Source organism: Biomphalaria glabrata, chromosome 2, assembly GCF_947242115.1.
Source record: "Biomphalaria glabrata chromosome 2, xgBioGlab47.1, whole genome shotgun sequence".
In the NCBI taxonomy this organism is placed as follows: Eukaryota; Metazoa; Mollusca; class Gastropoda; family Planorbidae; genus Biomphalaria; species Biomphalaria glabrata.
In genome coordinates, this window is record NC_074712.1 from 47,151,789 (window position 1) to 47,176,778 (window position 24,990).

A 24,990-nucleotide genomic window follows, 5' to 3' on the forward strand; every position below is an offset into this window, starting at 1 on the left:
ATTTGTCCTAGCATATGGGACGAGGAATATGCCTTTAATCTCTTCCAAATTTCAAGAGAATTTTAAGCAATCTCGACTATACCATTAATGGCCTATTTTTTTATATATTTTTTTCGCTTCAGTTCCGGATACAACAGATTCGAAGCTGAAAATTGTGACTAGTGAAATTTGCCTTGAGGAGAGTCAGCAGAAATAGCTGATCTTGTCCTTAAAGGCTGCATGCATACTCTTTCGAGAGACTCGAACAAGGTGACCCCAAAACACTCATAGGCCTATAGGAGAAAAATTATAGAATGTAACCTATATATGGAACTACTGCGCAATTTAACTCAGATATTGGAAGGTTGGAGGTTATCTGAACTATAATAGCAACGTAGGCCTAATAATGAGGACGCAGCCTAGAAGTTGTATACCGAAGAAGGCAGGGGGGGGGGGCACCAAAAGCGCAGAAGTGTGGGTACGCCTATCAAAACACTACAACAAATACAGTTCTGCTGCTACAGATTGTTCGACCGTTACATATGTTAACATATATATGTAAGCTTTGTGCTGCTTTTTACTGGCGACTTACAATAGGTCTTGCTGCCCCGGGAGCTCCGCACCCTGGATATCAGTTCCTTTCTTATAAGTGTTTGTCTGATATACGTATGTTGTAGCCACTGGCGGATCCGCCCCCCCCCCCCCACTCGGCGGACGAATTTTAGTATAGAAATCACACAATTTGTATACAAATTTATTACTTATGTTAATAATATATACTAATTATTTATATTTCAAACTATTTTTAGATTATTTCGCCCCCCCCCTCTAGTATGTTGGCTGATTTGGTGGGGTCGGGAGGGTGCGATGGCATCAATCCGCCCCCCCCCAACCATAAACTTTTGAGTGGGGGGGGGCGGTACAATTTATTTGTAGAAATCACAGCTTGCTAACAGAATTAATTAAATATCTATATGATTAAACATTGGTTATTGATATTTTAACCGATCTTTATATTATGTCCTTCCCCTGTTGGCCGACTGGGGTAAGGGGGAGCGATATATATTGCATGTACTCCACTCTAGCCCTCTGAGGGGGGGGGTCCTATTTTTATGAAGGAATCATAGTTGGTGAACAAAATTAGTTGAATATCTATATAATATAAACTACGTAATGATATGTGAATCCATTTGTATATTATGTCGCACCACACTATAATGTCAAATTTTATAATCATTAAATATAAAAGAAAAAAGGTGGGAGGGGCGATACATGCCATCTCCTTTCCCTCATTGGACAAAGCAATACTTTTCTTTTTGTATTATAGTTAAGAAATTACAAAATTAAAAAAAAAATCTGCCACTAATATAATTTATTTATGCTATAAATTAAATTCTTATATCGAGTCGCCCCACCCCTATTCTTTAATGCCAAATGCAATCATTAGCAGAAATTTTAAAAGGAGCGAGGATTAATCGTTTTCATTCTACCGCCCCTCCCCTTTCCAGAAAGAGTTTGTGTAATTTCACATGAATTTATCATAATAATTTTAAGAAAAACTTTGCTTTGGAAAAGTTAGAATTCAAACGAAAATTTTCAATATAAGAGTCAGGGCAGGGGGGGGGGGGCACCAAAAGCGCAGAAGTGTGGGTACGCCTATCAAAACACTACAACAAATACAGTTCTGCTGCTACAGATTGTTCGACCGTTACATATGTTAACATATATATGTAAGCTTTGTGCTGCTTTTTACTGGCGACTTACAATAGGTCTTGCTGCCCCGGGAGCTCCGCACCCTGGATATCAGTTCCTTTCTTATAAGTGTTTGTCTGATATACGTATGTTGTAGCCACTGGCGGATCCGCCCCCCCCCCCACTCGGCGGACGAATTTTAGTATAGAAATCACACAATTTGTATACAAATTTATTACTTATGTTAATAATATATACTAATTATTTATATTTCAAACTATTTTTAGATTATTTCGCCCCCCCCCCTCTAGTATGTTGGCTGATTTGGTGGGGTCGGGAGGGTGCGATGGCATCAATCCGCCCCCCCCCACCATAAACTTTTGAGTGGGGGGGGCGGTACAATTTATTTGTAGAAATCACAGCTTGCTAACAGAATTAATTAAATATCTATATGATTAAACATTGGTTATTGATATTTTAACCGATCTTTATATTATGTCCTTCCCCTGTTGGCCGACTGGGGTAAGGGGGAGCGATATATATTGCATGTACTCCACTCTAGCCCTCTGAGGGGGGGGGGTCCTATTTTTATGAAGGAATCATAGTTGGTGAACAAAATTAGTTGAATATCTATATAATATAAACTACGTAATGATATGTGAATCCATTTGTATATTATGTCGCACCACACTATAATCTCAAATTTTATAATCATTAAATATAAAAGAAAAAAGGTGGGAGGGGCGATACATGCCATCTCCTTTCCCTCATTGGACAAAGCAATACTTTTCTTTTTGTATTATAGTTAAGAAATTACAAAATTAAAAAAAAAATCTGCCACTAATATAATTTATTTATGCTATAAATTAAATTCTTATATCGAGTCGCCCCACCCCTATTCTTTAATGCCAAATGCAATCATTAGCAGAAATTTTAAAAGGAGCGAGGATTAATCGTTTTCATTCTACCGCCCCTCCCCTTTCCAGAAAGAGTTTGTGTAATTTCACATGAATTTATCATAATAATTTTAAGAAAAACTTTGCTTTGGAAAAGTTAGAATTCAAACGAAAATTTTCAATATAAGAGTCACGATTGACATGAGTTTTAAACCCAAATATTGTTTTTCTAGTCGCATTTTTCCAACCTTTACTCAATCTGATATATTTCTAGTTGAATTTGGGACCATAACTCACAATTTATGCTTTAATTTTATTTAATATTATTTATTGAATTTTTTTTTTCGGCGGCGATCCTCAAAGCCTTAATCTAATAAAATACTCTGAAAGACACAAAGATAAAGGCACATTCCTCATCCCATATGCTAGGACAAATTTGTACAAATACTCCTTCTTCCCTAGTGCTATTAGAGCATGGAATGGGTTGCCTGAGCTAGCCAGGAAAACCAGTGACTTGGCAGAATTTAAGTCATTGGTTAATATGCATGACTAAATGCATGACGCGTAGGACGTAATCATCTTCTTTTTTTAAGTAACGTCTGTATTATATAAGATAAGAAGATAAGATAAGTGTGGGGTATCTGATCTTTTCGAGGAACCCTACAACATTATTCAAAAGGTCATTTTTTTTTAATAATATGAATAATGAGCTTTAGGTAAGGAGAATGCGTTTCTTCAGTGAAGAATCTAAGAAAAAGCTTTTAGCGTCGGGGCTTTGCCCCGAACCTCACTGATGAATAGTGAGCTGTAGATGTCAGGAGAAGGCATTTCTGTAGTGAAGAATGCAAGAAAACGATTTTGGCGTCGCCCACACGGAAGACTTACAGCGCTCCCCCATATATATTTATGTTGCACGCACGTTTATGAATAGGATTAGGGTTTGGAAAAAAAATCGCCCCCCCCCCCCTTTCCAAAGTTCTGGATCTGCCCATGTTTGTAGCCATAATAAACTAGGACAAAAAAAATGTCCGTTTTATATGGTTATAAATCAGAGTTTAATACACTGTCTGAACTACTACAGCAGACAGAATCCTTGAGCATGTGTTGTGAACATTTGTTGTCTTTTATTGTCATGACGTAGCAAGGATCTCATGCTGTACAGTTACGACGTAGCCTACGTGTAGGGCCTATAACACAATTTGTAACATTCTACATTTCTTATGCCCCCAATTATATGAGATTATTTCTATTTGTTGCTTTTATATCTTTTTCCCCCTACATTTCCACAGAGGCTGTGTCCAGTTTACATCTTTGCCATTAGACAACGTCCCCATCAACCTTTATTGCAACTATAGATCTAGTACCATCATGCAAACACCCGTGTAGCTTTTTTTTCTCTTCTCTCGCTATCTTTACCAAACCTAGTGATATAAAGGTTGGTTTCCTAAATGAACGTGATACTTTCTTCAACACGTTCCGCTTGCGATCTCTTTGTAGTCTCTTGTAAGCTATTTGGCAAGACTGAGATACTTCCTCGTAGGTTTCTCCTAGTACATTTACCAAGCGTCTGTGTTGGCTGGGTATTATATAAGTTTGCCGTGTGGAGGACGGATGAATCCCTCATCATCTAGGGGTGACTTGCACGACACAAGAAAAACTGACAACTCGACATCTCTATTTCCGTTAGGTGACTGTACCCAAAGTAAAACCAAGTACATCGCAATGACAAGATTGACTGTACCCAAAGTAAAACCAAGTACATCGCAATGACAAGATTGACTGTACCCAAAGTAAAACCAAGTACATCGCAATGACAAGATTGACTGTACCCAAAGTAAAACCAAGAACATCGCAATGACAAGATTGACTGTACCCAAAGTAAAACCAAGAACATCGCAATGACAAGATTGACTGTACCCAAAGTAAAACCAAGAACATCGCAATGACAAGATTGACTGTACCCAAAGTAAAACCAAGTACATCGCAATGACAAGATTGACTGTACCCAAAGTAAAACCAAGTACATCGCAATGACAAGATTGACTGTACCCAAAGTAAAACCAAGTACATCGCAATGACAAGATTGACTGTACCCAAAGTAAAACCAAGTACATCGCAATGACAAGATTGACTGTACCCAAAGTAAAACCAAGTACATCGCAATGACAAGATTGACTGTACCCAAAGTAAAACCAAGTACATCGCAATGACAAGATTGACTGTACCCAAAGTAAAACCAAGTACATCGCAATGACAAGATTGACTGTACCCAAAGTAAAACCAAGTACATCGCAATGACAAGATTGACTGTACCCAAAGTAAAACCAAGAACATCGCAATGACAAGATTGACTGTACCCAAAGTAAAACCAAGAACATCGCAATGACAAGATTGACTGTACCCAAAGTAAAACCAAGAACATCGCAATGACAAGATTGACTGTACCCAAAGTAAAACCAAGAACATCGCAATGACAAGATTGACTGTACCCAAAGTAAAACCAAGTACATCGCAATGACAAGATTGACTGTACCCAAAGTAAAACCAAGAACATCGCAATGACAAGATTGACTGTACCCAAAGTAAAACCAAGTACATCGCAATGACAAGATTGACTGTACCCAAAGTAAAACCAAGAACATCGCAATGACAAGATTGACTGTACCCAAAGTAAAACCAAGTACATCGCAATGACAAGATTGACTGTACCCAAAGTAAAACCAAGTACATCGCAATGACAAGATTGACTGTACCCAAAGTAAAACCAAGTACATCGCAATGACAAGATTGACTGTACCCAAAGTAAAACCAAGTACATCGCAATGACAAGATTGACTGTACCCAAAGTAAAACCAAGTACATCGCAATGACAAGATTGACTGTACCCAAAGTAAAACCAAGTACATCGCAATGACAAGAGACAATCAAACAGAGAGACAGCATATCAAAATCAAAGACCACGAATTTGAAAACTTCCAAATATCTAGGAAGTACAATTGATTTAAAAAATGACCTACTAACAGAAATAAAGGAAAGAATAGCAGGAGGCAACAGGGCATTTTATAGCACCCACCATTTACTTAAGAGCTAAACAATTTCAAGGAAAACCATGGAAATAATATACAAAACCCTAATAAGACCAGTAGCAATGTATGGAAGTGAGACCTGGACACTGACTAAGACATCTGAAAATTTACTCAATACTTGGGAAAGAAAAATTCTTAGAAAATCTATGGTGCCATACAGGATGAAACAGGGTGGAGGACACGCACTAACCATGAGGTATATCAATTGTACGAAGACCCACCAATAGTGACGGAAATAAAAAAGAACAGAATACGTTGGGCAGGTCACCTTGAAAGAATGTCAGATAACAGAGGAGCGAAAATCGTATACAGGCAAAAACCAAAAGGCAGACCCCGAATGCGATGGATTGATGATGTAGAAGCAGATCTGAAGCAGCTTGGGGTCAGGGGGCGTGGAGACGAAAGGCCCAGGAGAGATCTGAATGGAAGGATGTGTTGAAGCAGGCCAGTGAATGGCAAAGAGCTCTGACTTTCTAGTGCTAGACAATACTTAATAAAATATATAGCCTATTTTCTGTACACAAGATACACCAACAAGTGAACCTTTTTTTTTTAGTTAGAATGCAAAATCGCCAATAAAATAATATTCGTAAAAATATCACACAAGTCTTATTAGATATTTACAGATGAAGTTTATTTTTCATAATGAAAACATAAAACTAATAAGTGTTATTCATTTGCAAATTAAAGTGTTATTCATTTGCAAATTAAAATATTCCTTTTTTTTTCCCTTAATGTACACACTTCAATGTAAAATGCCATTGACATTGTTAAAAACCCAACTGAAGAAACTAGAGTGTTGTGTATTGGCCAGTGTAGAAACAGTTAAACAAGACATCAGCTCAATGTTCTCCTCTATCACCTTTGTTTTACTGCTTAAAAAAACTTTCTAGCACACATCCAAAAATTTATAAAAACTGAAGTTTCAGCCACCTCTCCACACACAACTATGTTTGAAATACTGGTACTAATACATGCATTTAGATTTGACATGCAGCTGGGCAAGTGTTTCTATTAAGCAGCTAACATTATGATATATATATATAGTCATGCGGGAGCACCTGTGAAAAGTGAGTTGTTTGTAATCCTATCCAAATCATTAGTAAAATAATAGCAAAATAGTTTGGGCCGGACTGGTATGGAGAGATTCTCTTTCATGGACCTGATTACAGAAGAAAAAGATTTTTTTTTCTCAATTATTTATGAATAGGTATATTTAAAATAGAAACTGAGTTACAAGAACATTCATTAATATAAAAAAAGAAACAATTTAACTAACTAAACTAAGTAAAGCTCTTTAAAAAAACAACAACAAAATAATAATATTGAACTTAGTACAATGAGACAGAACATGTCAAAATTTTAATAGGACTTTAATTAAATATGAAGAGTCTTGTATTATATCTTTATGAACTTAAGGAGATTGCGGTGGCTAATTGGAATGTTCATTACTTGAAAATAAGAATGTTCTATCTACACCCATTTTTTTTTAATGATAGTGAATTAAATTTTTCTTTCAGAAACTTAAGTTACACACATAATACACATGAACATACAAAATCATGACTAGTATAGTAGGACATGATTTCCTAACATATTGTTGTTGGACTCCTTCAGTCGTAGAACGACTATGGTTCATCTTGCACACTTTTTCATGTGGCTGTGAAAACATACACATTGGGTCTAAAACTTAAAGCAAAAGATCAGTTGATGCCCATAAACTTTGTATTTTAACAATGGAAAATTTTACTTTCTTTTCAAATTTCCTTTTGGCCATATACAATCTCAAACAACAAACAAGGTCATAAAATGAAATGATTTTTATGGTATATTACAAATACTACATCATCTTGCAGGACTACATTGACAGCTGTAACATTTAGTTCAAACACCTTCACTGAGTTGCTATTTTGAATCACACATGACTGTCTTATCACCAACTATTTCTTCTGTCAAATCCTGAAATAAAAAATATGAAACATTAACTAACGATATTAAAAAATACATAATAAAAAAGTAGAAACTGGAGCCAGTTTTGGTTTCAAAACTATTGTTCTCTTTGCAAAATGGCACAGTTGTAATCTCAAATGATATATGGTACACACATTATATGAATATGTGTCTTGTCAATATTAATATTGGGTCAAGAAGAATACAGTGAAATTATTAAACAGATTTGTTAGCTTTTAACATGAACCTATAAATTATTAGGAAAATAAAAATGGAATGTTAATTAGCAAAACCAATCAAAATTAATGGAAGGATGGGAACAAAAAGGTAAGGGGGAGATAAGTGCACAAAGAAATGAGAATGTATATGTATCTTCTTTACAATAAGATTCAATTTCACAGTGACTTTACAGCCTACAAAATACTTTTTGAAACAGTTTTCAATAGGAAAAGATCTAAAAGTAAAATACTTCCATAGAGAATGTAGAGCCCATATTTATGAGGTCAGCACAAGGACTACCCATATTTATTTAGACTAATCATCTTGATGTGAGAAAACCTAAAGTTAGCTCAATTACATTAGTTATGACCTAAACACTATGGAAAAGTTTTCTGGTATCTCCACTAGAATAAGACCTTTTATTACAGCAGTCTAGTGCTTAAGTACTCTATTCCTTTTGATATTAGGCAATATATAGAATTTTTGTTTCCATGGCTACTGATGCTAACATTCAATGTTAGTGTTGCAGTGATATTAACTGTGGTTTTGTTTCCATGGATACCAATGCAAACATTCAATGTTGGTGTTGCAGTGTTAGTAATTGTGTTTTTTTCTTTTTCAATGAAGGTTTGTAAGATGCAGAATGCCTATATTTAGTTATTTGATTTCTATGCTCTGACAAAATAAAAAAATAATTTGCTTTTGATAAAGATGAGCATTTTAATATTGACACACACAAAAAAAAGAGGGCATTACTTACTTGATTTGTGGTAAGAAAATTTGGAATAGCCTGAAAAACAAACAAACAAACAACTTTTTGTTTGAATACAAGTTAAATTTGGCTAGAAATAAACTATTTCTTTCAATATTTAAATTATCAAGGATAAAAATATGAGATTTGTGATTACATAAAAGATGTTAAGGATTAAAAATGTTGAGGAACAGTCACAATATAGTTCACAAAGTAATTTTATCACTGATATAAAAGTAGGTGAAAGTCTATTTGTTTGTAATGCAGTTCAGACAGAAAGAAATTATGCATAGATGAGCCAAAGCCAATAGCAGAGTCATTAGGTAAATTGAAAATTGAATGACTAAAGATTGACACACTTGTCTTTTGCATTGTTTCATTGACAAGATATTAAAAAAGCAATTAGCAATATATAATTTCCCACATCAGTCCCTAGTAGAAGCAAGAGAACCAAAACAGGTTAGTAATTGAGAGATTGATTTAGAAAGATCGATTGTTCTCTTTATATTTCAGAACTTAAGAAAAAATATCTCAAACTCAAATGATGATACCTTTAGATTTTAGTTTAGCTTTCCCATAAGCTAAACTGCTCAGCTCACTGGGAACATCTTGGCCAGCTTCAATTAAAACTTTAGCCAGATCATCAATCTATAAAATCGAATAGGTTTGGAGAAAAACAAATGAAAAGACCATACAAGAAATGTGTGCAAATAAATTATAGCCATGTGTAAATAGAATTGCTCTTAATCCTATTAAGATAACAATAAAGTTGATTGATAAATGAGTATGAAAAACATTTCATTGTGAAATATACATGTTAGATACAGACCTAAGCAAAAAATATTTTTAAAGCAAGTTTTTCTCTTAGCAGAATGTTTCTTATAAGAAGGACAAATAATAAAAAGAAACGTTTTTTTGTCTTTGTCAAGAGCATACCTAGCAACATTACTTAAAAATAATTCTAACCATTGTAAATAATGGGAGTAAGAACATCATTATTCTAGCTGTTTGTGTAAAACATAAAATGAGCTTAGTATTAAATTGCAACTTTTGGTATAGTACCCTCCACATCCTCAATAGTTATGTTAAAAATTGAGATACTTTTAAAAAGAAATATGAAAATTAAAAAAAAAAAAGTCTTCTTCCAAAATGTTTGCATTTCACCAAGAATGCATTAAAAAAGATATTTATATGTCTACTTGTCAGTAAATGCTGATTAATTTGTATTTAATAAGGGTGACTTAGATATTCGAAACAGTATTTAATATTTTTTTAAATTTTCATACAGCATCAAACATAATAAAGCATAAATCCTCATTAAGATAAAGGATTCTAAGCATAGTATAAATAAACAAATAATCATCATCAAACCTATCTTGGTCCAATAATTAATCAATAAAAAAAAGTATCTATATACTACAAAAAAGTGTGACCTTGCCAGCATCTGCTTCTGTAATTAAAGAAAGTGCTTTTCCTTTTTTTGAAGCTCTGGCAGTTCTACCAATGCGGTGAATGTAATCATCTGCTGTGTTTGGATAATCATAGTTGACTACAAGGGTTATGTCATTCACATCTGAAATGTAGAAGTAGTAGCATTTAAAAAAAAATGTATTAATTTTTGCATTAAATTCTTAATTCTGTAAAGGTTTTCTTCTTCTTCTAGCTGTGAGCTTTTTTTGCAGACTGTGTCAAGTAAATATAGTGTGCTGTTTTCTTCAGTTGTTCAGCGCTGCTGTACAAGCTGTTGGTTATGTTGGGCTGGAGTGGTAGTAGGGTCTGCCTAAGGTGGATTAGAAATGGTCTTTCAAAGAGGATATGGTTTACGGTTTCATAAGGGTCAGCGCAGTGTCTACAAAGGGAGAGTTGTCTGGAATTTATTTTGTTCAGATAGTAATTTAACAGAGGTGTGTGTCATGTTCTTAGCTGGAAAATTGTAGATTGCTCTTTGCGGGGGATGAAATTAATACTGTCCAGTTTGTTAGGCATAGTCATTTCTTTGTATATGGCTCTGCCTGTGTTTTCTGATGCCCATTGGTTGAGCCATTCCTCTTTGTGATTGTTGACTAACATTTACTTTAGGGTGAGGTAGTTAACAGGTTGTTCTATAAATGATCCTGCCTTTGATAGTTTATCTGCCTCTTTAAAGATTTAAAATTGTTCTAACATGTGCAGTTTTTTAATTACCAAAAAGCAAAGCAGAATACAGCTGTATGGAAATTAAATTTTTAAAAAATTAGAAAGACTGTAGTTGTGATAACTGATAATATTAATATTTGACCTGTGATGTATCAACTATGTTCATTTTGAAAAGAAAGAAAAAAAAACAACAACTAGTATACTTCAAAATTTTAATCCAAAATAACCATTGAGTAAAAATAATGGGATGAATGATGTCTGCTCTTAAGAATGATTCATCTGTTAACACCATCACATAATGAAATATTTGCATTCCATGTACAATTTCACCACAGGTAGTGTAAATCCCATATTAAGTAGAAAGAATTTATATACTGGTCATCGAGACAATATTAATCCCCCCCCCTTTTTTTAAATGATATTTATTCTGTTAGCACAAAACACAATGATCATTAAAGAATCTTTAAGTTTGCTCTTCACCCATAATAAAACGTGATTTTCAGCTTTAAAAATAAAAAAAAACATTCCATTATTACGAAGATTTTGCACCCAAATATCAAAGAGCAGGCGCTCTAAATTCTGTTGCATCTTTGAATTTTTGTGGTTAAGTGTAAAATTAATTGTTAGATCTAGATTTTAGTTTACATCTTATATGACTAGATTTTAAACTTCTTGTCCTAAAATGAAAATCTTCCAATGATTATGTATAAGCCTTGTCCAATCGCTCTCTAGATCTCTGTTATTAATGGCAATATATAAAGGTCTTTGATAATATCAGAACTCATGAAAATCACATTTAGACCAATGATTTCTTTTTATTATTTCTTATCTATAAAGATATTGAAAATGAATACTTACCTAATCCTCTTGATGCGACATCGGTTGCAACTAAAATGTTTGTTTCCCCATTTCTAAAACCTAGGCAATACAAATAAAGATATATTTGTTTGACATGGTATGAAAATAAAATAACAAATGTACTTTCACTATATGTATTAAGTATGTGTCACTAGTTATTGAAAGATAGCATACACAAACTTTAAATAATGAAAGATACATTACTTACTCCTCAATGTTTTGTCTCGAACTAATTGTGATTTATCCCCATGGATGGCCAAAGCTTGTAAGCTGGAAGTAGAAAGTGCCATAGGATTAATATCTTATACATATATACTGATTTAATAAGGTGATTTTATAGTACAAATGACATTAAAAAAAGAATGTAAAACATTTTTAAAAAAAGCATATCTTTGGAAAGTGGGAAAAGCAAATATTAATGTGTCTCTTAGCAATGTTTTCTTTACTTAATGAAATAGTATTGTGCATTTATCTTTTCCATTATAAGGATTATATAGTTTGCAATTGTCTAGAGACGTTGTAACTTCTCTATGTATAAACTCTTTGTATTGTTTTAATGCGGTTAACTAAGTTACATAGAAATGCTTGATATATTCTGGTATCTTTTAGGAAAAAGATGGTTTTACTTAAATTTTTTCCAAAGAAATATGGATACTATAGTAATATCAAATCAAAATGGGTTGAGGTAGCTTTTGGTAAATAAATATAACAAATACCCAAGTTTCCGAAGTCTGTGAGTTAAAAATTCAGCCTGAGTTTTGGTCTGTACAAATATCAAAACTTTGTGGTTCTCACTTTCTGAAAAGGCTTTTTGTAATTCCTGCGATAAACTTTGGGTTTGGTAATAAAAAAAACAAACAATTAATGACTATTTCAAAAAAAAATTATTAATATATAATATAATTCAATTATAGTGGGGTTATTTTTTTCTAATTTTTGTCTTAAGATAAAAAATAATATGCAATATTTATAATTATTAATATTAGACATTTACATTTTAGTTTATGGTTTATAGCAATTTCTAAATATGAAAAAATGTACAGATGTACAAATAGATCTAAATGTGAAGTATTTAACAACAACAACAAAAAGACAACACATATTTATAATTCAACTAAAAAAAAGTAATGGTATTATATCCACTATTCATTTCCTATCTTACATGGTCAGTTTTTCTGCAGGGTTACAAACTTTCACCACTTGTTCAATATTTGGATTAGCCATGAGTTCAGCAGAGCCTATATTCACTTGAACAAAGTCTTTCAGAAAGTCATGAGCCAATTGTCTGATTTCCTCAGGCCATGTAGCACTCCACATCAGGATTTGTCTATCAGGCTTTGTAAGAAATTGTAAAAAAAAAACAATATTTGTAAACAGCCCCACTAGTGCTCAAATCATTAATTCTAGAATGCATGGAGCAACTATTTATTATATAAGAAAATTGAGCAAACTTACTCTAATCTGACTCAACACTTTTCTAATCTGTGGTTCAAAGCCCATATCTAGCATGCGATCTGCCTCATCCAAAACAACATAGGAAGTTCTGTCTAAATTTATAACTCCCATTTCTATGAAATCAAGCAATCTGCCAGGTGTTGCTACAACAATCTCTGGACCTGTCATAGCAAACAAAAAGAAATTTTTCAGAAATCCCAATGAACTAATTATATTGATTAATAATAAATAAATATAGCCAGGTAATTGTTTTTAAATTGCCATTAAAATGATGACGATGCCATGAACAACCCAATAAATATAAATTTGGTAAGATGAGCTTCAGTCAGTCTTTATCTCAACGGAATAAAATACTCACTGTATAAACATTTAATTACTAAGATTTATGTTTAACCCACCAATAGCTTGTATTTCAGGTTAGAAAAACCCTTCCCAGACCCTAAGCAAAGAGGGATAACCCTGAATTTAAAAATCATTAAAAAAAATATTTTGAAAACAAAAATCAAATTTAAGATCTAATACTAATAAATAAACAAATAACTTTAAAAACAGAATAATATGTCTAGTTTAAAAAAATATATACTTTTAATACCTAGACTAGAAATTGATTATATATAGATCTGGAATTAGGGCACAGATCAAGGCCACAAGAGTAAATTAATGTATTAAATTCTCAGTGCACAGAAGTAATATTAATATGATCTGATAATGTAGTCCGATGAAAATATAAAGGCACAAAATGAAACAGGAAAAAATTAAATCTAAAAAATTATAAGGTCTGAACTGAAGATGCATAACGTAGATTCATTGAAAAATCAATACGATAATGATACTATATATAGATTAGATCTATCTATTGTCAATGAGCAGTAAACACATTCTGTGCAAACTCGGAAACGCTAATTACGAATTTATTTCCACCTGCAATGGTGCAGAAATTTTTTTAAATGCCTTTTTTGTTTTCGATCGGCAAAATTCCAGGACAATCAAGGAGATCTTTTAAAAGTTTAAAGCAAGTATATTGAAAAGGGGATTTTAGAAACATTCTACAACGGTTTAGGACAAAAACGAGAAAACGTTTATGACTGCAGAAGGAGCTAATGGGTTAAAAAATCTAAGTCTGACAGATAAAAAAAAATTGATTTTAAAAATCTAACAGCCCCAAGGTTTCAACCAAAATTGTTTTCAAACCTCTTCCGATTAAGATAAGGGGGAAAAAATTGTAAATACAAAGTTCAGAGAAGTTGTAAATTACAAAGATCTTAACTAACTATTCTATATGACACTATTAAAAAAAACAACATTATACACAAACAACAAACTAAGACTTCACTTTGCATCAATATTGTGATTGATATGTTAATACAGAATACCCATACCTTCAGATATGTGTCTAGACTGAATCAGTTTTGACTGGCCACCAAATATACAGCAGGATTTAATGCCAAGCAACTGCCCATAGATAGATGCAACACTTCTTATTTGCTGTGCCAACTCTCTGGTTGGGGCTAATACAAGAACCTAGTTAAATATGCAAGATTAATCAGAATTAATGGAGCAATAGTCACATCTTGCATAGTTTCATAAAAATTGTTAACAGCTTTAATGAGCCTGTTTTTTAAATATGTTTTGAGTTGGAAAAGAAAGGTAAGAGATTTTCCCTTCATAACATTTTTGGGGGATCTAGTGTGTTAAACTGTTAATTAACTACCAAAAACAAAGTTGAATTACAGTAAACATAAATTATTGCTATATAATTTTTATTTGATAAAGACCATGTTAAAATAGTAAAACCCAAATATCTAAAGTCAATTTAAGTATTTACTTTTTTTTAGACTAATATTCTTTCATACTGAAAAATGGTTACAGTAATTATACTCACCACAGGTCCTTCCCCACGTTTGACTCGGCTCTGGTGTTTTATATGTACCAAGGCTGGCAATATAAACTGGTGAAAGTAATACAAATTAATACATTAACAGAAACAGAGCATGAATAAATAGCTTAGTACTGGCCATTTTTTTGGTTGAAAATACTTACTCCTAGTGTTTTCCCAGATCCAGTCTGTGCTATGCCAACCATGTTTTGACCTGACAAGGCAAGTGACCAACCAACACTTTGGATAGGCGTAGGATTAGTCCAACCATTTCTTTCAAGCTGTTTGTTAACTTCATCTGTAAAAAAACAAAACAACAACTACTAAATGACATACTTGACAATTAAAAGAAATTCAAACAAAATCTAATACCCAGTAGGAATATACAAAGGTTATGTAATTTATGTGTCTACATTTGTTATTGTAACTCAGAATTGGATTAATTTTTTTTTAACTATTAATGTAATTTAGTATTTAAACAAGAAAAATATTTTAAAATACTTTAAAAAAAACAACAAAAAAAACAAAGCTTATATGTAGTTGCATCAATTAGTTTGGATCAGTCATGTAATTAATAGATCTAAACTAACAATAATAAATTTGTGCCATTAGAAATTTTACCATAATCTTTTTTAACAAAGAGGGGGGGGGGGGGGGTGACCTGAATTTCAAACTCATGACTCAAGCCCCCTCAAGCCGACATTCTAACTACTCTGCTAGTGAGGGGTGTATAAAAATAAATGAGCGTATAGTTATCTATTGTTTGTTTCAAACTTGCTTCAAAGCGGCAACGTATAAAGGTGACTAATTCAGCTTACACCACCACCGCAGTCAAGTACAAGTTCTTTCCTTTGTTCAAGATACCAAACAAAATAATTAATTACCAATAGTCAATTAACTAATTGGTTATTTTTTTTCTATTCTTGTGTTGTCAGGTAAAAGAAATAATTGTATGAAATTGGGTGTCAGAGAAATACCATAAACAAACTTTTTACCAGACAGACAGACAGAGTGAGTTGATATAAGCTTTATAAAAATTACTCAATTAAATAAGAAAAAAAATATATATTTAGTATCATAAGTACCAAAGCACTAAAATTAGTTACATTAAATGTGAACATTGTCTACCAAGTCAGCTGATTTCTTTTTACTTTAATTTCTAAAATTGAAGCTAATAATTAATAATTTGGCAAACATATCTATATATTAATACATTTCAAGCCAACAAACTCTAATTCATTATTTTTATTTCTATTCATTGTAGAACTCTGAGAAAATATTGTTTCAAGACTTAACTCTTTCTCTCCTGACAATATTAATGTTGATTTGACCCCATTAAGTAAAATTAATTTTTTATTTTATAAACTTTAATTTGTGTTATATAAGAAAAGCATGTATTCTTCTATATTTATATACCTTATATAACATTTCCTCATTACAAACAAAGTTATTGAAGTTTAACACAAACACAAATGAGCAAAATTAATAATTCCTTCAGAATGTGGAAATAATTACGGATAGAGTCATACTCTACTAGTCTAAATCTAGATCTAGGTCAAATTTTAGACAGTATTTATATATATTTTTTATAGGTCTGTGATCTTTGATTCTGTCTAATCGCAGTGAATAGCTAAAAGCAGAGAAAATATTGAGAAAGAATCAAGTTTGTACCTAAAACAAAACTTTTTTTGTAAGTGTCAACCATTAAGCTAGCAGATTTACCTAGTTTGTGTGAACAATTTAAATACTGATCTAGTTGTAGACTACGAAATTTCAATATTATTTAATTTTAAATATGACATTGTAACTGTTAAACTTCATACAAAAATAAAATGTATATTAAAAGGGTTAATTTTACATATTTATAAGCATACATTAATTTATGCAACTATTTCCCAGCAAAAGCAGGAACAAGTTCAGAGCCTAAAAAAATGTACACATCTCTGGTAAAATGCATGATAAATAAAGTACTGCTAATGTGTTCTTTCCATCTGCTGTGTTTCACGTCTTCTGGAATTATAACCTATATCAGTTTTGGTCAAAACTTGTCATATCTTTGAGAAAAAAAAATTTTTCTCAATAAGTTACATTGAGATTTACACCTTATGTTGAGCCGTTAATTTAACAGTAGATTTTTATAATGCATAGAACATACAAGGAAAAACAGATTTTTGACTCAAAAACTTTTCAAAAGAAGATAATATAGTAAAAATATACCCCATTATAACAACTCAAATTAACTTTTTTTTTACCTGGAAAATTAGCATCATGAAAATCTAAAATAGGTGTTGGTCTATTTCCTCTCTTAACTGTAATATTGTGTGATTTGTAGAATGATTCTATATCTTGCTGAAATGGAATTAGAAAAAAAAATATGAAAAATCCTATGCCTATTTAAAAAAAAAATCTTATACTCATATAATTTGAAAAGCCCTCACTTATACCTAATTCTTCCACTTGCTGTAGATGAAAAAATTAAACCTGTTTAGTGTTATCACTTACCTTTGATCTTTGACAACTAAGATATTTAATGATTCCAAACTGCAGAGGTTAAATTTACTAAAAATGATTTTTTTTTATTCACAATTTTGACCCAATATGTTTTTTTGGGAGCTGACATATATATTGAAAAGTAGAAAATTATACTTCAGTTCTTAAGCACTTTACTTTTTATGTGTAATGTCCTTGTCTATAAATAATACTCTGTTAGCTCACTTGTTGGAGCATCAGACTTATAATCTGAGGGTCGAGGGTTCAAGTCCCTAATCACAGATTAACTTTTTTTTAAAATGGTATTTTTTCTTTCACAATTTAATTTTAATAATTTGATCTACATAAAAGTTAAAATGGAATTCGTAACATTTATCCTGACATGGTTAAGATGATTTTAACACTGGATTAAAAATTGATAGTGTTTGAGCATTTCAAATAATTTGATAATAAGCTCAATAGTCAAAGAATACTCAAAGATTATATGTAGGACTATTTTTGTTAAAAGTCATAGGGTGTGTGTGTGTGTGTGTGTGATAAGTGATACTGGTAATCAAATTCACAGGCAAAACGTAATACATGTGTTTGGGAGGGTTAGCATTTTAAAATGCTAATTAGGTGTAACAGAAACTAAAATTCAGTTTTTTTAAAGGGAAGGGGAAAGGGGAGAGAAAAAAGTGATATAAAAATCACAGGTCAGAAGAGAGTGTGACAGCTTGTCCTTAATATTATTATAAGTAAGAATAAAAAGGAAGAGGGTCCATTTCAAAATAAACCATATAATTACCATGGGAACAAATAAATGGAAGTAACTGGTGGGTAATGCTAGTTTTAATTACAAGACTAAATAATTATAATGAAAACAAGAAAAACTTTTTTTTAAATGTATTTTTTAATCGTATTACTAAAAATTCATAAAATGAACATAAATTACATCGAAACACATTTATATATATATGTTATTTACCTCTGACACTTTGTTTTCAACAAAGAAATTTTTCTCCAGAGGTGTAAGCTTTTCAATGTCCCACTCTTTTTCTTTAATATTTGCACCCAACTCTTCAGCATCTCTTCTCTGAGAAAATCTAGGAGAGTATCCATCATCATAAATATCATTTTCAAAACTTTTATTATGAGTCCTTGCATGTCTAGATTTAAAATATGAACTTTTTCTGGGGGTAAAATCAGTGAATTCTTCTGGGGGCTTGGCAAATTTCAAGTGTGTAGATCTATTCTTTTTAAAGTGAAAATCTCTATTTTCATCATCTTCTTTGCTTTCAACAGTTTTGGACCTATTAAAAAACAAACAAGAATGAGTTATGAAACTATTGATCTAAATTAGGAAAAAAAAAGCCTTGGTTGCCTAACAATCATTGACATGTGCCATGCTTTGATCAAGAAACTGCAGATAAGCTGGCATAATGTTTTAACTAGTATATTATACATTCTATAAATATTATAGTCCTCAAACCATTGTTAATTGAGTGAGCAATGATTACACTGTGACTGTATTTTCAATTTCCTAAAGCACAGACCAATACTTTTAGAGGATTTCTTAACATTTTAAAGATATCAGTAACTAAAAACACAACAACATTTATCTGAAATATCTTATATAATACAGACGTTACTTCAAAAAAGAAGATGATTACGTCCTACGCGTCATGCATATTAACCAATGACTTAAATTCTGCCAAGTCACTGGTTTTCCTGGCTAGCTCAGGCAACCCATTCCATGCTCTAATAGCACTAGGGAAGAAGGAGTATTTGTACAAATTTGTCCTAGCATATGGGACGAGGAATGTGCCTTTATCTTTGTGTCTTTCAGAGTATTTTATTAAATTTTGTTTTTGTATTTGAAGATTATGGTTCAGTGTTTTGTGTATGATTGCTACTTTACTTTTGAGCCTTCTGTCCTGAAGGCTTTCTAAATTTAGTGATTTTACTAAAGGTGTTACTCTAGTCAAATGTGAATATTCGTTTGTTATGAATCTCACTGCTCTATTTTGTGTCTGTTCCAGTTTCTTAATGTTTTCTTGAGTTGAGGGGTCCCAAACGGAGGATGCATATTCTATTATTGGCCTAACCAAGGTTAAGTAACATTTTAGTTTTATGTTCTTATTTGATTTATAGAAATTTCTTTTAATAAATCCTAATGCTTTGTTTGATTTTTTTGTAGTTTCATCAATATGTGGATTCCATGATAGTTTTTCATTTATTATAACACCTAGGTATTTTGCGTTTTTAGTCTGTGATACTGGTTTGCCATGAATAAGATAAGTGGAATTAATTTGTTTTAGTTTTTTTGTTACTCTTAACAACTGACATTTTTCTGGGTGGAAAGACATGCTCCAATTTGATTCCCATTTCTGTAATTCATCTAATTCTCTTTGTAAAATATCTGTGTCTTGTGTTGTTTTTATTGTTCTATATATTATGCAATCGTCTGCAAATAATCTGACTTTTGTTCCTGAACTAATGCAATTTGGTAAATCATTTATGTAAATTAAAAATAGTAGTGGACCCAAGACTGTACCTTGAGGTACACCTGAGTTTACTGTTATCGGTGTTGATTTAGAGCCATTTATTATTACAGTTTGTTCTCTCCCTATCAGAAAGTCTTTAATCCACTGATGCAGTGGACCATTAATGCCGAAATATTTTAATTTTTTAAGCAAATATTTGTCAATCATGTATTCTAAGTATCTCCCCACAGTAAGAAATAATATTTTCCATTCCTCCCAATAAATACAGGATGTGTAACATTTTTGTACAAAGAGGATAGTCCATCAATGGCATTCAACATATGTACCACTGGTATAATTTTAAAGTACAATGTTCAGAATAAAAATTCTACAAATAACTGACACCAAAGAACCCCATGTAAACATTCACAAATCAATTTTCAAGAATTAGATAATTTATCATTATGGTAACAAGAAAATAAGTATACATACACAAGGGATGGGGCGATCAGGACCAGGTACAGGTAAATCAATAGGAGGAGGGATACACTTGTGAAGTATGTGATGAGTGACAATGAATGGCTAGGACTAGAGTTGACTAGACTGTCTAGTCTACAATAGGAGTATGAGTAGAGAGAATCTGAATGTAATTTTATTTCAAAGATTCATTCGTTGACACTTCGAGGACTGATAGCTGTGCACTACGGTACCAAAAATTGTTAATAATGATAATATAATGATATAATATTATAATGTACAGTAAACAAGTGTACACACACAATGTGACACATCACACACCTCAGTAAAAGTCTAACTTAGTCTTCTATTAAAACTTAGTTAGGGCAGGCAGGGGTTAGCCTCTTAGCTTTAAATCTACTGACTATTATTATTATTATTATTGTGAAATCATATTATATATATATATATATATATGTAAACTATAAAATATAGATATATATAAAACTAGCTTTGTAGCTAGATCTAGTCCTCGATTTCAATCTAGATATATACTAATTTTTACTATAGTTCTATAATAGTCATATAGTGTAACTATAGTATAGGGCAAGGCTAGTATATAGGCTACTAGAGTTTACTAGATTTAACTAGATCTCGATCTATGGACTATAAACTGACTAGAGTAGTACTAGATTCATAGATAGAATCAATCTCTATTAGACTTGTATTTAGTGGTATAGTATAAAATATTAGATCTAGATCCAGTAAAATCTTTCTCTTATACTTATAAGTCTTATTATACAGATCTAAATCTAGATTCTAATGACAATAACTAAATTTAAGTTAAGTCACTTACTAAGGCCTAAGGTAACTAACTAGCTAATCACTGCTAGATCTAGTCAAATCTAGTGACAATGTGATTGTGAGTCATGCAACAGATTACAGTCTAAATTTAAATAATAACTTGAATTTTCTTGATTTAGTCTAAGACAACTTTACTTTTATCTAGATCTAGTCAGATCTACTTAGACTTAGTCAGTATGTCCTAAAGCCTAAGGGCGGGGCTAGGGCAATGCTAATAAAATTAGATTTTTATTAGATCTATACTATAATAATAATATTAATAATCTCAGACTCTATAGTCACTATAAACTCTAAATAGACTTGTTTAGACCGAAGAAATTCTAAAAAAATCCTAGATCTACGGTCTAGTCTTAATTTTAATATCAAGACAATCAAGTCTTTCTAGATTTAGATCTAGACCTAGATCTATATAAAATAGATCTAGCATTTTCATCCTAATCCTAGATCTATCTATGTAGACTTTAGATCTAGATCTACTAGATTTGTCAAAAAAAAAAAAAAAAAAAAAAAAAAAAAAAAAAAAAAATCACTTTCATTTTTTTTTTAAAGAGATCGAGATAGACTTAGAATAGTTTAATCTATAGACTTAGATAGAATAGTTTAATCTATATATTATATGCCAGTGACGATTAAAGTAAACAAAGTATTAAAACTTCCGTTTTAGGTTTGAATTCATCATATTATTACATTTTTATTTAATGAAAGCCGACAATGCCATTTTTTTTAATCGCCCGTATGATCGCCATTTTTCATGTTGAATGACACCAAAAATGACAATTTTATCTATTTTTCAGGAGATTCTTATGACTTTTCAGGAGATTTTTTATAATTTCAGGAGATTTCCAGGACTTTTAGTATATTTTGCAATTTCAGGAGATTTCCAGGAGCTCCTGGAAAATCAGAAGGCCGCGGGAACACTGTATATTAAGTATTCTTTTCTTCCCTCAACAGTTTAAACGAGTAGTAAGGAGTAAAGGAAAGATCACTCTGCGGATAGTCCACAAGAAAACAAGAGGGGGGGGGGGGGGAACACATAGTCACAAAATAGCAGGGCAGGATCGTTGCAATATCACTGGGTTTTTTTTTTATTTATACCTCACATAAAAAAGGAGGGGGGGGGAGTAATCTACTCTGTAGTAACTATCGAAACGACAGAGCACACTCAAGAGTTTGGACACAATCACAATGGAAAGATCACTCTTTTATTTTTGCAACTTGGACGGAGGGAGTTATCCTCTAGAGGTAATTTAAGAGTGAAAAAAAAGACAATTTTCGTCTGTATATTTCAGGAGATTGGTACGAGTTTTTAAAAGATTTTAATAATTTCCGGATATTTCCAGGACTTTTTCGTATATTTTGCAATTTCAGAGATTTCCAGGACCTCCTGTTAAATCGACAGGAGGCTGCGGGAAATTAAGTTATAAAATGGTTTAATTAATTTAATAATTTATAGATATCTACACCTAAAATTAGCGCGGGTCCCATAAAAGTGCTGGGCCCACTGCGCTGCGGTTGCATAGGACAGGTTTCAGTGGCCTAGCATAAGGATGATAAGGTTGGCCCTGCAAAATAACGGCGTAAACTACGCCGCCAGTCGACTAGTACTCTATATTTAAATTAAATTAAACTTATTAGTGTCAGTTACTTAATAACTTAGTACTTATCTAGTATTTACTTACTTACCCTTCAAAACTACTGGATGGAGTAGATGCAATTTGTCTAAAAATTATCCATTTACTTTCGATAGCGGCAAGAAGTTTCTGTGATCTACAGGCATTTGAAATAATTTGCTTTGCACTATGACTATACATTATTATATCTAGATCTATATAGACGTCTAGAAGTTATAGATTTAGGTCTAGATATATAGAGTCTAGAACTAGTCTAGAGAGACCTGCTTTCTAAAGTCGCTGAAGGTTGTTAAGATATCACGCTTTTGAAGTTCTTCTTTTTTTAGAAATTCCAAACAAGCATGATGAAATGCACTGAACTGTATAGTCAGTACATCCACCTGTTGGTTATGTCTACGGCTACGGTTATGGCCATCTGCGTTCTGGGTAACTTAGACATCTAGATTTAGATCTAGAATATATTAGATATAAATTATAGATCTAGATTATGTCTAGATCTACAATATAGATTATATATATATATATAGATCTACAATCTTGATTATGTCTAGATCTACAAAGAATTCTGTTGTTTTTTTTAATGAAATATTATAGAATCTAGACAATCTAGTGAAGTGCTAGTGTTGTTGTTTTTTCAGTAACGAAAAGTTTCAAATATCTAAAAGAATGCCATATTATAAAAGAAAGAACTTCTAAATTAAATTAAATTTTCCTTCGTTTTAAAAAATAAAATTATTTAATAGGCATGTTTAGTAAAAATAAAATTGTAGTATTTGCGCAATGTAAGAGGGTATTGTTGGTAAAAATGCGAAAAAAATGTTACAAAAATTAAAATAAAACGTGAACTTTCTGGCTTGATTTTTGTTCTCTTTTGTGGAGGCCCCTTGGCTGCACCGTAGCCCCGCTTACCCTCCCTTAAATCCGGACCATAATATATATATATATATATATATATATATATATATATATATATCATGGGCGTAGCCAGATTGACCCCCCCCCCACCCGAAATGAAATCCCCCCGTAAAGGGGGGGGGGGACGGAATTCATTAGTGACTAATTTTTTGCTTTTATTTTGTTTATTTTAGGTGAGATTTTAATACTAAATCATCACTTACCACAGCACAGCCGAGGGGGTTTTGAGTTTAAAACCCTCTACCAGGGGTTTTTGAGTTTAAAACCCCCTACTAGAGGGTTTTGAGTAAAAAAAAATATCAGGGGGTTTTGATATAAAAATCCCCTCTACCAGGGCGGTTTTGAGTTTAAAACCCCCTACCAGGGGTTTTACTGTTAAATCCCACTCTTCTATAAACAAAACTAAAAAAATGCAAACGACAATCCCCAAATTCCAAGAAAACAGCTAAGGAAGATTTTGACTTTAAAGCCGCCTCCAAAAATTACGATAAACCCCCTCTCAATATAAAAAAAGCAAATTAAACACTCAAAATTATATGAGCGTAGCCAAAGGGGTTTTGAGTTTAACCCCCACCTCCTCCAGCTGGGGTTTAAAGCTAAAAAGTACCTCTTCAATATAAAAAAAAAGCAAATTACTCACTCAAAATGCTATGAGCGTAGCCAAAGGGAGGTTTGAGTTTAAATCCCCCTTCAGAGGTTTTTGATGCTAAAAAATAAAAAATATCTCTTCAATAAAAAAAAAGCAAATTACACATTAAAATTCTTTGAGCGTAGCTAAGCTAATGAGGGGTTTTGAGCTAAAATCCCCCTCCTCCAGATGGCTTTTTTTTTTATTCAAAACCCCTCCAGATGGTTTTGATTTTAAAATTCCCCATACAGAGCGTTTTCAGTTGAAAATCTCTCTCTTCAGTATTATTTTAAAGCAAACTACAGTCACCAAATTCTATGACCGTAGCTAAATGGGGTTTTGAATTAAAAAAAAACCCCTCAATAGATGATTTTGACGATAAAACTTTCCTTTTCGATATAAAATCTAAAGCGAAATACAGACATATAATTCCAAGAGCGTAGTCAAGAGAGGTTACAAATTTCTATCAGTGGCTGGGTTCCATTAATAAAGTGTGAATAGTCATCTGCCGAAATTGAAAAACACTAAATGTGGCTCAACAAAGATGGCTAAGACAGATTTTAGGAGTCAGTTATAGAGATCGGGTCTAAATCAAAGAAATCATATGTCGAACTGGGAGTCGAGCCCTTAGTAAGGTTGTGAC

The 24,990-nt window shown here is 32.3% G+C and overlaps 1 protein-coding gene across 1 annotated transcript; it reads right to left on the reverse strand.

Moving 5' to 3' along the window:
• Window positions 1-6,658: 6,658 nt before the first annotated feature.
• LOC106058873 (uncharacterized) lies at window positions 6,659-23,129 on the reverse strand. The gene is made up of 15 exons (XM_056020923.1): window positions 22,857-23,129; window positions 18,356-18,680; window positions 17,151-17,247; window positions 15,063-15,196; window positions 14,905-14,970; window positions 14,402-14,543; window positions 13,023-13,183; window positions 12,730-12,902; window positions 12,284-12,397; window positions 11,776-11,837; window positions 11,568-11,627; window positions 10,007-10,146; window positions 9,125-9,221; window positions 8,583-8,612; window positions 6,659-7,612 (listed from the first exon to the last, which is right to left on the reverse strand). Exons 1-15 carry the CDS (start codon window positions 22,982-22,984, stop codon window positions 7,587-7,589), a joined length of 1,755 nt encoding a protein of 584 aa, XP_055876898.1. The 5' UTR covers window positions 22,985-23,129; the 3' UTR covers window positions 6,659-7,586.
• Window positions 23,130-24,990: the final 1,861 nt, after the last annotated feature.

Bases quoted from the DNA above. Each gene is read 5' to 3' on its own strand.
- LOC106058873 (XM_056020923.1), bottom strand. From the start codon at position 22,984: ATGTATAGTCATAGTGCAAAGCAAATTATTTCAAATGCCTGTAGATCA. The intron at 8,613-9,124 runs GTATCATCATTT...TTTGTTTTTCAG, and splicing joins AGCTAAACTAAAATCTAAAG to GCTATTCCAAATTTTCTTAC. The intron at 7,613-8,582 runs GTAAGTAATGCC...TTTTTATTTCAG, and splicing joins ATTTTCTTACCACAAATCAA to GATTTGACAGAAGAAATAGT.